At 37.7% G+C, this 12,852-nt stretch overlaps 3 protein-coding genes across 4 annotated transcripts; 1 reads left to right on the top strand and 2 right to left on the bottom strand.

The window, feature by feature from the left end:
- Positions 1-1,455: 1,455 nt before the first annotated feature.
- On the bottom strand, positions 1,456-2,396 carry LOC131023552 (uncharacterized). The gene is made up of 2 exons (XM_057953097.1): positions 2,081-2,396; positions 1,456-2,015 (listed from the first exon to the last, which is right to left on the bottom strand). Exons 1-2 carry the CDS (start codon positions 2,394-2,396, stop codon positions 1,456-1,458), a joined length of 876 nt encoding a protein of 291 aa, XP_057809080.1.
- A 621-nt stretch (positions 2,397-3,017) lies between these two features.
- Positions 3,018-7,844, top strand: LOC131020168 (F-box/LRR-repeat protein At5g63520). Of its 2 annotated transcripts, none has more exons than XM_057948854.1 (10): positions 3,018-3,402; positions 3,846-3,953; positions 4,052-4,144; positions 4,357-4,488; positions 4,605-4,706; positions 5,107-5,146; positions 5,337-5,489; positions 5,631-5,806; positions 6,373-6,491; positions 7,202-7,844. In XM_057948854.1, exons 1-10 carry the CDS (start codon positions 3,148-3,150, stop codon positions 7,653-7,655), a joined length of 1,632 nt encoding a protein of 543 aa, XP_057804837.1. In that variant the 5' UTR covers positions 3,018-3,147; the 3' UTR covers positions 7,656-7,844. The 2 variants fall into 2 exon arrangements, with proteins under 2 accessions (XP_057804837.1, XP_057804838.1); XM_057948855.1 differs by having other exon boundaries at positions 3,023-3,402; positions 4,614-4,706.
- Positions 7,845-9,014: 1,170 nt separating this feature from the next.
- LOC131020169 (gamma carbonic anhydrase-like 2, mitochondrial) lies at positions 9,015-12,337 on the bottom strand. The gene is made up of 2 exons (XM_057948856.1): positions 11,792-12,337; positions 9,015-9,761 (listed from the first exon to the last, which is right to left on the bottom strand). Exons 1-2 carry the CDS (start codon positions 12,168-12,170, stop codon positions 9,385-9,387), a joined length of 756 nt encoding a protein of 251 aa, XP_057804839.1. The 5' UTR covers positions 12,171-12,337; the 3' UTR covers positions 9,015-9,384.
- Between the last annotated feature and the right edge of the window lie 515 nt (positions 12,338-12,852).

Genomic DNA, 12,852 nt, shown 5'->3' on the forward strand with positions numbered 1-12,852 from the left:
AGCAACAATATCAAGAAGCCAACTTGGAAAGTCGGCCTTCTAGATAATTACATCAGAAGTAGACAACGAAAAACGGGCAAGCTCGTGAGCTGCACGATTAGCTTCACGACGAGCGTGAAAGAAATCAAGAACAAAGGACTGACGGGCATGAGCAAATGCCTCATAGAGATCGTCACAAAGAGAGTCCGACCCGTGATGGTTATCTTGAAGAACATGTATAGCGAGAAGAGAATCTGAAAACATAACCACCGGCCCCGAATCTATTTCCAAGCAAAAACCCACCGCCAGCAACAAAGCATGAAGTTCACCCAATAACACCGTATCTGAGAAGCCGATTTTTTGACACCCCGCGGCAATGATAGAACCTCCAGAATTTCGAAGGATGAAGCCCACTCCAACACGACTGCCCGCCTCCTGAAACGCCACATCCACATCAACACGAAGAACCCCCAGAGGCGGCGGGTACCAGTGACGAGTACCCTCCTTTGGCAGCAACCGATGCTCAATCAAAACACGGTCTCGGACTTGCTGAAAAGCCTCCAAAAACCGTTGTCCTTCGATCAAGTTGAGAGAATTTGTGGCCTTACGCTTACCATGTTTGAGGTCACATAAAAAATTCCAAGTCATCCAAAGAAGGAAAAGCCAAAGTTCCAGACCTTTCTGCCCCCGCTTGCATGTCACAGCTCGGCAAATATCCATCAGAGTAAGACGTTGCAGATGTTTAATATCTTCCCAAAAAACCGTTTGCTTCCAGTACTCTCTAACTCTCGAACACCACAAAAGCCCATGACAGGTAGTTCTCCAATCCCTGTTACACCAAAAATAAATAGCATGTGTAGGGACATGATGATTGGCAAGGTTCACATTCATAGCAATCAAATCATGTAAGGCTCTCCAAGCAAAATGGAGCACCTTAGGTGGGAGATCGAGAGCCCATAAAAACTTCCACCATTTCTCTGACCCTGAGCTTGACGAATTCTCATGAGAGCTGTAAAAATGGGTAGCACAAAGATAACCCGATTTAACACCATACTTTCCTTTCTCGTCAAACCCCCAAAAGCAGGTGTCTTCCTTAACTTCTTTGGGTAACTCAATCGAACATATGGCGTCCACAATGAAATGTGGAAAGGAGGCTGCAAGCTTGTCCTTATTCCACGTCCCAACTGAACCAATGAACTCCGAAACTGTCTTCGGAGCAAGAGAACTCATGATCCCGGCAGTGGGCCAAGCACCCCTACCCGGTATCCAACGATCGGAAAAGGCTTTGATCTTATCACCCCTTCCAACTTTCCAACGTAAGCCATTATCAATAAGCTCACGCCCCCAACAAATAGATCTCCGCACAAAAGAACAATTAGGCGAAAGAGAAGCGTCCATAATATCACAATTTTTGAAATACCTTGATTTAAGAACACGGGCCAAGAGAGACGTAGGATTTTTAATCAATCGCCAAACTTATTTGGCCAACAAGGCTTGATTAAAAGGGATAAGTTGACGGAAACCAAGCCCTCCCGACGCTTTGGGCTGGCAGAGATGAGACCATTTCGCCCAATAAAGCTTTCGAGCATCAGCCGTATCACCCCACCAAAACCGAGCACACTCTCTTTCAATATCCGAGCAAACACCCACCGGAATGCGAAAACAAGACATTGTGTACGTGGGAATTGATTGAATCACTGATTTAATGAGCGTCTCTTTTCCTCCTGCAGAAAATAACTTATGATCCCATGAACGGAATTTCTTTGCAACCCGGTCTCTCAGATAATCAAAGTGAAGTTTCTTTTGTCGAGGAATGAAGGTCGGAAGTCCCAAGTAAACCGCATGGCCAGCAGTTTCGATAATACCCAAAGAGGCAGTGACCTTCTCGATAACATCTTCAGTTGCATTAGGGCTAAAAGATATAGCCGACTTTTCATAATTGATAATCTGACCAGAAGCCTTCTCATAGATCTTAAAAACGTTCCCAAGGTGATCAGCAGTTTGCTCGTTAGCCTTTAAAAAAATAAGGCTGTCGTCTGCAAAAAAAAAAGGTTGACAATGGAAGGGCAATGACGAGCCATAGTGATGCCACTCAAAAGACCTTGATTCTCAAAGTGTCGGAGAAGAGACGAAAAGCCATGTGCGCAAACGACAAACAGGAAATGGGACAAAGGGCAGCCTTGACGAAGTCCCCGAGATGGGATGATCGAGCCATAAACTTTACTGTTGATGACAAAAGAAAACTCCACTGTGCCAATACACTGCATAACGAGATCAATCAGGGGAAGTGGAAATCTGAGAATCACCAACATAGCACGAAGAAATTTCCATTCAACTCTGTCAGACGCTTTACTCATGTCCAACTTTGCAGCTGCAAAACTATCATGCCCATGTTTCTTATTTCTAATCCAGTGCATGCACTCATACCCCAAAATGATGTTATCAGAAATAAGTCGGCCCGGAATAAAGGCACTTTGAGATTCATCGATGACCCCGTGAAGCGCTGAACGAAGCCTATTGGCAAGAACTTTCGCAACAATCTTGTAAGACGTGTTGCAAAGGCTAATAGGGCGAAAGTTTTTCAACTCTTTTGGCCTCTTTGTCTTTGGAATCAGGACAATGAGGGTCTTGTTCCAATGTCGGATGCTAGTATTAATATAATTGGTGGCATTGTTTTCAACTTTTGAAGCACTGCAATAAGATGGTGATTCTGGATCTCCTACTAGTATTGGCAGCAGTGGCCGCCCAGGCCACGTCGGTGTAAGCACACAATTTTACATATGACATTCAACAAGCCACATTAATATTTTAGAGTAAAAAGTGTATGGGAAATAAAACAAAATTGGTAAAGTTCATAATTTTAATTTTTAAAAAATAATTTACAATATAGTTGATGATTTGTTAAAATAATATTTACCTAAAAATTAATAGTATTTTATAGTATATTATTTGTTCAATACACATTATGTACCAAAAATATATGTATAATGTATAGTATTTCATTCATATAATATGATCAGATATGATCCTAATCTAATATAACCAATTTAATTTTGTTGGTACCAATCAGCTGTTGGAATTTTGATAACACGTGTTCGAAAGAAAGCATCTCCAAAATTTTCCCTTTGTATCCGCCGTTCACAATTTTGAGCCCTCTTTATTTCTGCCATGGACGAACTTCAATCCTTTCCATCACTGAAGAAAATGTCGAAAGCGAAGGAGAAAACAGGAAGCGGCAGCCAAAATATTGTGGCTACAATCGACGATTTAGGGGACGATCTCATGCAGAACATACTCACTCGGTTGCCGGCGCTATCCTTTGCATCGGCGGCGTGCGTTAGTCGCTCCTGGAACTCTCTCTGCCACCGCGTCCTCTCCGTTCCGAAGCTTTGCTCCGCCGTATCTTTTAACCCTACTCTTGAGGTCCCAACTTATTTTACTCTTTTTTCTCCGAGCTTGATAGTTGCTCTTTAATCTTTTTCTGCTTCTAGTTTTATTGGCGTACCAAAGAAGTGATCTTGCATTGTAGCTTGTCTGGTTCCTATGAATTATGGCAAACTGAAGATTTTGCGCTTGGAATTTAGGCTTTAGTCTCATATGCATCTTGCGTACTGCAATAATAGGTCTAGACTCTAGATTTAGCTGGAATGATTTTGGGAAGTTCACGTAATGAAAGAAGCTATAAAGATCACTACATTAAAAGTAACTATGAATGAAAGGAACTATGATGTGAGAAGTATTTAGACTTTAGAGGCCCATGGCATACAGTTAAAGGAACTAAGCTCATTTTGTGTGTTTTATTCCATCAGTTTCATTGTCTTGGTTCCCCAGTATCCACTACAATTTTTTTAGCTGTTACGGTGCAGAATGCTGTGAATGAGGTTATGGACAAAGTCTTACTTGAACCAATTCGCCCTCATTTCGTGATGGTGTCTATTGGTCCCTACTTTTGCTTGCAAGCTGCTTTCCAAATGGTATGGCCCCTCACTCTAGCCTTAAATCTGTATATGTTTAGGGGGGTTTAATCTGCCTATTTTCTGACTAGATAGTTAAAAAAGGTCTATTTTTGCAGATTGAAGGGAAATTTGGTACCAGGATTCCTGTAATTGTCAATGTGTGCGAAGGAGTTATTGGCAGGAATGTGCTCACAGATCAGTTTGTAGAGGTAACAAGCCATAAAACTTAATTATTTACATTCTTACACAGATACGGATCTAAAAAAAATGGGTTTTCTCCCCTATGAAATTGCTATTTTATGCGACATTGCTTCTTCAGTTGTTCAATTGTGGAGTTAGGTGTCTTCATATTCGATATGAATATGGAGATAAATGGTTTTTCTCTTATTACTTCTAGTATTTATTTTAGGTTTTGTTCTAGGTTCAATGGGAAATAACAGAGGAGGAGGATCATGGTGCTGAATTGCTCGAAGAAAAAGGGGGCATTTCAATGACAATTGGATTTTTACCAGGACTAAAGGTCCATATAGTTCCTCTGTTGTTCAGGAATAAGGTAATATAGCTATCTCCACCTAAATTATTTAATGATAGATATGTCTAAAATGAATTCAGGGGAGAAACTTCAGTATGCCTATGGATAAATATGTTCTAAAATGCTTACAATGTTAGGGACCTCAGGGCATTCTTATTGATGACTTTGTGATGGATATCAAAGGAGCTACATCAACTGTCTCAGATCCTGCATCTCCTGCTGGAATAATATTGTTTTCTGTGAGTTGAAGTTCTGGACTTTGCTTTTGTTCATCTATTTTCTTCTGACTGGTGCTTCTAAGTGATATACTTTTCCCAGTACAGATGTTGATGGGTGCTTAAATCATTTAATTTTTCTAGCTTGGTGCAAGCTCTTTGGACTCCTCCTAGTTTCAATACCATTTAATTTCCTTTTTAAGTTTTGTGTCAGCAAAAAAGCATGGTCGCAGAAACTTGTGCCAAAAGAAAAACTAGGCACTCTTAAAGTCTTAATAGATTATGAATGGGAGGTGAAGTGAGATACATGCATGCAGTAGGCAGGAATTATTTATAACATTGTGAGGTCAGATACATTGTTATGTACTTTGATAGATCTCATATTGCAATATGTGTCTGACATTATAACTAAATGATGTGTTAGGATCGGGAAACAGACATCAACCCAGTTCTTCAAACACTTGGTGAGTAACCTGTGACTGGTCGTTCTTGGACACTGAATTTTTCATAATATATATCTGTATCTGAATTCAAAAGGAAACTCGTGCAATAAAGTGCATCTAATGTGTATTAAGTTTCAGGGAACTTGAATTTTGATGTTTCAACCTAATCAGAGTGTATGAGTAACACTTTTTTATTGGTTATTGTTCTTAGAATATGCCTTGTCTGAGGATACATTCATTGTTGGTGGTGGAGGCTGTCAATTTCTGTATAGAAGTGATAATAGAAACACTATTACCAATTCACCGAACTCCGGTTGTGCAGCAGTTGCCCTAGTATTTGCAAGGGATGCGAACAAGCCTTTGGGTGAGTTCATCCTTCATTTTGGCCTTGTGAGAAAAAAATATTTTCAAGAATCTCAAACACAATATTAACAAAATTATTGTCCCTGTTAAATTTCCATCAGTTTCCAATATCACTATTGTTTGAATGTATTACTATTTGCAGATATTGGAGAAACTAAATTCCATGTCATGTTGTCAACTGGCATATCACCAATCGGTCCCACCTACAAAGCAGCTTCTGTTAAAAGTCGGCAAAATTCTACCTGGCTCACTGCATCTAGAGAAACAGTTCGTGGGCATCTTGACGGCCAAGCAATTTTAGAGGAAATCTATGATGAGGTATCTGTAGTCTACTCCCAACTTTGTCGTTATGTTGTTTTGTTTCTCAATTGAAAAGTTGTTACTGAATATGAAAGAAGGCGTCCATTAAATTAACTGTCAGAGTTTTGTGCAGTAGGTAAAGCTAGCTAGAAACTGCTTGAATCTCCTTTTGTACGTTTATACTACTGAAAGTGGTTGGTCTACATTTTCTTTGTAGATGGAGTTAAGGGTAGAAACTCACAATTTGTACTTAACATCAGAATCATGTAGTTCATTACTGAAGCTTTTAATTAACAACGAACGATGACCCAAAGAATATAATATTGATTTTCTTTTTCTTTTTTTCCTTTCTTTCTGGAGGCAATAACTTTTCTTTTATTAGTTAACAGTCATTGTTACTATCTTTCATCAGCTCTGTTGCTTTTAGTAGATGCTACGCAGAGTGTCTCGTCTTGTCTATATCAAGTTTTCATTTTTCCTATACGATACACTTTCTGCTTTGAAGCAGTAAGGATAGCAATTTTCTATCAAATCTTTCGTAACTTCTTTTTTATTTCTTCTTTTTTTTTAATATAATTGTGCAGCTAGGAGATCGTATACAGTATCCAGCTTTCTATATTGGAGTAACCAAAAGAAGAAAATGCTCATTTGGGATGGAAAGAGTAAGACGGATGCAATTTCTTGAATTCCATGAAGTGCGGGGGTAATACACATTCTATGCTATTTGCTCCCCATCTATTTATAGATTTTCTCTTCCGTTCAACTTACTAGGAGCAAAGTACTATTATTAGTAGAAATGTTAGGAATACCGGATGAATTACTCTCTGACAATAGTTAATTTTCATGTATGAATTTTTAAAGGTAAAGCTCTAAGTCACCTTTCCCTCTCCTGAATAAGAATCTTTAGCAAGTATTTACCTCTGCTGAAAAAGTTGGCCATATAGACAAGAGTAAAAAAAGATGATCTAAAATATATGGTCTAATTATCTTCAGCCCTGGAGATCTTATAGCATACATAGCATTGTATATTAATTTACTGAAGGGTGCAAAACTACATCTGTCAACAAACTTTATGTAAATAATAATGTGTAATGTAACATATTAATAACATGGTAGAAACATCTTAAAGAATGAAAAGATAAGAAGCATACATTCGACACTCTTATAGGCTGGTAGAGGATTGTGTGACCATGTTTGACCACATTTATTTTGTAGTTTGTCTTATAGAAGGCTTAATCATTTGGAACTGAGGAACTTCTCTTCTAAATTTCCTAAGTGAACTTATTAGCTTGCATGTCCAGGGAGACTGAGCTTTAGCATAAAGTGCATTCTTTAATGTGCTTGAAATATTAAAAGCTTGTATACTCGTTGTCTTCAATTGTAAACAAATTTAGCGTTTTTGTTTTTTTCCAGAGGGGATGAAGAATATCTGATTGTGAATTCTGTTGGTATCAAAACTGGAGACCCCTTCCGTTTTTATATCTCAGATTCAGGAGCTGCTTTGTCATCTTGCACCAAACTTTCAAATAACCTGAGGCATCTGAAGCTAGGTTGTGACTGCGGAAACAACCATGTGAGCGATGTTGATCATTTTGACAAAAGTAACGTCTTTGGTGGCATTATCTTTACTTGTTGTGGCCGGGGCGACTCATTCTTTGGACTTGCTGGTATCGATAGCTCACCTTTTCTGAAGAACTTTCCTGGGGTTGCTTTTGGGGGTACTTACTGCGCTGGGGAAATTTGTCGTGGGAATTTGAACTTGTATGACCAAGACAATGAAGAAGGCGATCTTGTCCACTGCAGTCAGCATGTCTACAGTGCTGTTTACTTAGTCATGACGTACTGTCCGCCGCTACCACAACATTAGATAAATATATCATCCGGTCTTCGCTAGATGGTCGTGGCGTAGGTGGAAGGTTGTCTTCTTGATGTCGAGGTCCATAAATGGTTTTATAGTAACTGTGGAAGAGCATTATATGACTGAGACAAGTCTACTATGTGTAAAGTCTTTACATTTAATCTTTTTATGTAGAAATGCAAACAATTTTCTAATTCATTTCTCAGTTTTATTGTAGATCTAAGATGGTGTGACAATACTACCTTCAGTGCTCCTGTATCCCCTTTGTATCGGAATTGTTGGCTGCATATTTTAGATGATAATTGATGAAAGCGTATAGAAAAAGATTTCCATGATGTCGCACAATTTTTATTTGCTATGCAACTCCAGGCATCATCTGTAACTCATGGAAATTAAATTACGATGGTGTATTTGCACCTCAAAACCCCTCTATTTTGTGTATTTGTTCAAAGAATAGAACAAAAAAGAATTATGAAAACACCCTATAATGAATACAACAGTATAATAAAATTCAACAATTGCAACCCATAAGCATCATTACATTTGAAAGATGAAAGGATGAAAGGACTGGTGACCTAAACAAAATAATGAGTAGAACAGTTGAATGAGTGGTTATTACTTCGAAAAGGAAGAGCAGCATTACATGACACACTTGAGATTTCTTCAACTTCTAAATATACAGCTCAGGTCGTTTAAGGGATCTCGAGTGTCTCGGATCCGGAACCTTCCATGCCGGCCAAGACGACGTAGCATCCACGGCGATCTTGACATAAAATGTTAATTAAGGATTTCGGAAAAAAGTTAATTATCACAGATTAATTCTTCACCTCACATAAATTTATTTTACTAAATAAATAAATGGTCATCATATCATATGTGTATCTAATTCTTTTAATTCAGGTACAAATAAAACTCATTCTACATTTATGTTATTTATTGTGAGGTAATTTAGTCGTCATTGCTGAATCCCAACTCCAAAACCAAAAGTGTGACTAATTCTTTACATAATGTATAATAGGATTAAAAGTCGCTAAACTCACCAACTTTGGCTAAAATTTAATTTGTCAAATCAACTTAGAAATTTATATGAAATTAAATTACCCAAAATCAAAGTTGATTTGTCAAAAAAAAAAAGTGATGTGAGAATCAAAACGATGTCTTTCAATTAATATGGCCAATTTTTCACTTCAGGCGGCAAATTAAAATTGGACTAACATTAGTGTATTTAAAAGTAATTAACTCTATTGTGTAAAAAAACAGTGATTAACTCTATATTATTAGCTATTAATACCGATTTAGGAAGAACAAAAACATATTTTTACTTGATATTGATATCATCATAAAAAAACATTGATTGTGAATACTATCTTTTCATAAACGTGGTTTACTATTATGCGTTATTATTATCGGATGGCAAGCAACCATCAAAATCCACCCCATTAGGAATACACGTAATAATACAATTAGTTGGACTAAGTTGCCCAACCTTGAATTCAACAATTGCGACACATAAATCATGGGAAAGAAAAGGAAATTCAAATTTTAAAAAGCTACAAGCATTATAGGAAGAAGATGATATGAAGTGCATAACTGGCAAAAATCAAACAAGTCAATAAACCATTTTCTTTGATGGTGGCATGCTAAACGAAAGACACTACGCAGGAACGGTTGAACGCCTCGCATCAGTCTCATGGTTGCTTATTTCTTGCAAAAAAAGAGCAACATAACATCACACACTTTAGATGGAAATACCTAGAGATTTCTTCAACTTCTCAACTTCCAAATATACAGTTGAATAGGGCAAAAACTCGGAGCAGTAGCTTCTGCTCAGGTCGTTTATTGCGACAGCAAGTTTAGGGATCTCGAGTGTCTCCTCATGAGTCAAAGCCCTCACAAACTTTGCAGGATTTCCTGCCCAGAGTTCCCCACTTGGTATTCTCCTTCCCGGAGGAACCACGGATCCAGCCTCAAGGATGGAATGTGTTTCCATCATGGAACCTTCCATGAGAATGGAGTGCTGCCCAACAATGCATTCGGGCTCAATTGTGCAGGAGCGCAAGAGACTGTATGCGCCAATTGTAACAAACCTCTCAATTAGTGTTTCGGCTGGCAACCCTGTCAAACATGCAATATATTTCAGCTAGAGATCTCACGCCATATGTTTCACTATAAACTTGTGACAGACAAGTTCAAGCATATAGAAATGAATACAAAACCATGCTCAAATATTACACTAAGATATGAGGAACAAAGCAGTGTACTAAGTCGTCCCATTTGGCGCACTTAGTTATCTTCATTGCATCCACTTATTCTTGTGAAGGCATAAATTAGATTAACGATGAAAACAAGGTATTATTCAAAAACACTGAATATTTCAATCAACTAAATGATATTATATAGCACCATCAGCTTGTAAAGTTCTGTTGATGCTGATTTGACTTTGTGGATCATAATAAAACTAGTATATTCCCTGCCCTACAATTCTTAAGACATCTGAAGGTCAGCGATGACCTTTTAACAACAATTGAGATCATCAGAGTGTACTATGCGGAGAAATCTGGTTGATAGGTCACATAGTCGAAAAATTGTTGAGCTAAAGAGTAAATAAGCCCAAGGGGGAATGCAAAGGCTAGGAGAAAGCAGCTACTCCTCTAAGAAAATTTAGGCTAAAACCAATCATGTCAGCTTAGAACTGGCTCAAGCAGATGCAGATAGGTGCAATAATGATGAGATGCGGCAATCCATCAGTAGAAAATATACAACATGCCAGCATGGTCACATTCATAAGCAATTCTTCTACATAAGATACACACAATGTAAAACACATTTGCAAAGAAATGGTGTTTTACAAGTGAAGGCACAAAGACAAGCATATAATAGTTCTCGAGGCAGCGCAAGGCCCCAGGCCTCGAAAGGTCTCCAACAGGCAATCCTGTTCTTTAGATTTTTAATGAGGACGCATAAATAAACAGTAAGAGAAATGCTACATAAAAACATGAGGTGAAAACTCGATTACACAACGATAAAAGGTAAGCAGTGATAGCTCTTACATTATAATAGCATGTCGTTTGCTCTTAAAGGACAAAAGAACAATTAAAAGACTAGAGCTAAATATTTATTGAAAACATTAGGCAGAGTTCTCAAAATGTAATGAAAAAGCAAGTCACATGAAGAATATTCTAAAATTTAGAAGCTGAATTCCTCTCTTAACCAGTGAAAATGGTAGCTGGGATTCAAGACTCCAGTAAGCGAATAACGAAGGGAAGAAAAAATTCAAATGGGTAGCTGAATTCTTCTATTTTATTTTATTTTTTACACTTTTGGTATGAGATTAGGTTATTAGATGTGTTTTTCAGCAGTTCTGTTTAAGTTACTTTTTAACAAATTTTTTGGTTCTGCTAAGGTTGTAAGTTTTGTACTCAATGGAGGTGACTTTTTGCAAGTCAAAGGCCAGCGCCATAACCATGCACAATTTCCCAATTCCTCTAAATTTCTGTCACGCATAATATTTTGACTCAAGCATAAACCGGTGGTTCGGGCTTATGCTTTGCCCTTCATGAGCTTACCATCTAAAAAGTGACCCTTCATTCACATGAGCTCCATTTTTATTCTTCACAAAATAGCCTACAACCTCAGCAACAAAGATGAAAGAGGGATTCAATCCTGAGTATCGTGCTAGATCCCCTGTGGATTAAGGTTTCAACTATCGTAAAACGCCAAAAGTAAGGGAAAGTCAAAGTCCACACTCATGCTACAGTAAATTGAAGCTTGATAACAGTAGCAATTGGGCAGAGTAACCACTAAGTGAGCTCTTTATTTTATTACCCAGCTTGGAAACGTTGTATGTTCACTCCATTGAATCAGCCCCCAGTTGAAACAGCGCATATCTCACATGAGAAAATCTATCATTGAACTATTGAAAATCAGAATAAAACATCATGTGTTATATCCTTGTCATCATATATTTAGTTATTCCACAAATGTACATACAATTCAATTTAGCGCAGCCAAAAATTCTACCGACAATTTCGCCCGTTAACTATAGATACCTAATTCCGAAGAAAGAGAATCGAAAATAGCCAAGCAATTGAATCGTAACTAACCACAATTTCATCAGAATCAGAATGTAAAGCAATGAAAGTGACCTGTAGGAGAAGACCAAGCGGCGTGTACAACGCAGCGCTCCTGCACATTGGAACAGAAGCCAACGGAAATCTTGTTAAGGTCGCCGCGCAGAACGGCGCCGTTCCATACGGAAGCGCCGTCCCAGACGACCACTTGGCCGGCCAAGACGACGTTGGGCGCGACGTAAGCGTCTACGGCGATCTTGGGGGCCCACTGCCCCAAAGGTATGGTCTTTCTCTGGCCCCGGTAGTCCCATTTCACTCGATCCGGTGACTCCCTGATGAGCGGAGCCGGTGGAGTCACTTTTTCAGCCGATTGAGCTGAGAAAGCCCGGCCCGGAACCGAGGTGGAGAGCCTGCGGGCCAATAGTCTTCTAGATAATCGGGTTATTGCTGCCATTTTTTTCGATTTGTTTAGTAATTAGAGAGAGAGTTGGGAGAGAAATAGAAATGGAAATGCAAATGGAGTTGGAGCTCTGTAGACTGTAGTGTAGGGTGTCGGGAAGCGGGCCGACTTGGATCCGGGATCTTCATCGCCCAATACTGTGTTTCAGTTGCAACCCGATTGTTTTTTTTAATCTATACTATACTCTTATTAATTATAAAATATTTAATATATATATATATATATATATATATATATATATATATATATATATCAAATTAAAAATCACGAGAAGTGCTTTAATTTGAGTATACTTTATCTAAATATTTGATTTAAAATTTTAAAAATTCTAACCTCACATCTTTTTTTGAATAATTCTATTTTTAAATTTAACTTATTTTTTTTATTTTTTCATAATATCAATTTTTATTATTTTAAATTCTTCTTTATTTTTTTAATATTCAGCTCAAATATTTTCAGTTAAAATTTACTTTTTATTATATTTATAAATATGATAATATGAAAACGTTTCTCATTCATTGTATGAGATGCAAATGCTAGTATTTTTTAATTAATCAAATATTTTGCATATTTTAGTTAATTTACGTTAAATATCCTTTATCTTTGTTTCCGTCTATTTATTTTTCGATATCCCAACATTTTAAGAATCAATAGTAAAAAATCAACTCTTTCGTAT

The sequence above is a fragment of the Salvia miltiorrhiza genome, chromosome 4, assembly GCF_028751815.1.
Source record: "Salvia miltiorrhiza cultivar Shanhuang (shh) chromosome 4, IMPLAD_Smil_shh, whole genome shotgun sequence".
Taxonomy (NCBI): domain Eukaryota; kingdom Viridiplantae; phylum Streptophyta; class Magnoliopsida; order Lamiales; family Lamiaceae; genus Salvia; species Salvia miltiorrhiza.

What these genes read in the sequence shown, in the direction of transcription:
- LOC131020169 (XM_057948856.1), bottom strand. Translation starts at nt 12,170, where the DNA reads ATGGCAGCAATAACCCGATTATCTAGAAGACTATTGGCCCGCAGGCTC. An exon ending in CGCTTGGTCTTCTCCTACAG is followed by an intron (nt 9,762 to 11,791) that starts GTCACTTTCATT and finishes CATGTTTGACAG; the next exon opens with GGTTGCCAGCCGAAACACTA.
- LOC131023552 (XM_057953097.1), bottom strand. Translation starts at nt 2,396, where the DNA reads ATGCACTGGATTAGAAATAAGAAACATGGGCATGATAGTTTTGCAGCT. An exon ending in CCGACACTTTGAGAATCAAG is followed by an intron (nt 2,016 to 2,080) that starts GTCTTTTGAGTG and finishes TTTTTTTTGCAG; the next exon opens with ACGACAGCCTTATTTTTTTA.
- LOC131020168 (XM_057948854.1), top strand. Translation starts at nt 3,148, where the DNA reads ATGGACGAACTTCAATCCTTTCCATCACTGAAGAAAATGTCGAAAGCG. An exon ending in CTTTTAACCCTACTCTTGAG is followed by an intron (nt 3,403 to 3,845) that starts GTCCCAACTTAT and finishes GTTACGGTGCAG; the next exon opens with AATGCTGTGAATGAGGTTAT. An exon ending in TGCAAGCTGCTTTCCAAATG is followed by an intron (nt 3,954 to 4,051) that starts GTATGGCCCCTC and finishes CTATTTTTGCAG; the next exon opens with ATTGAAGGGAAATTTGGTAC.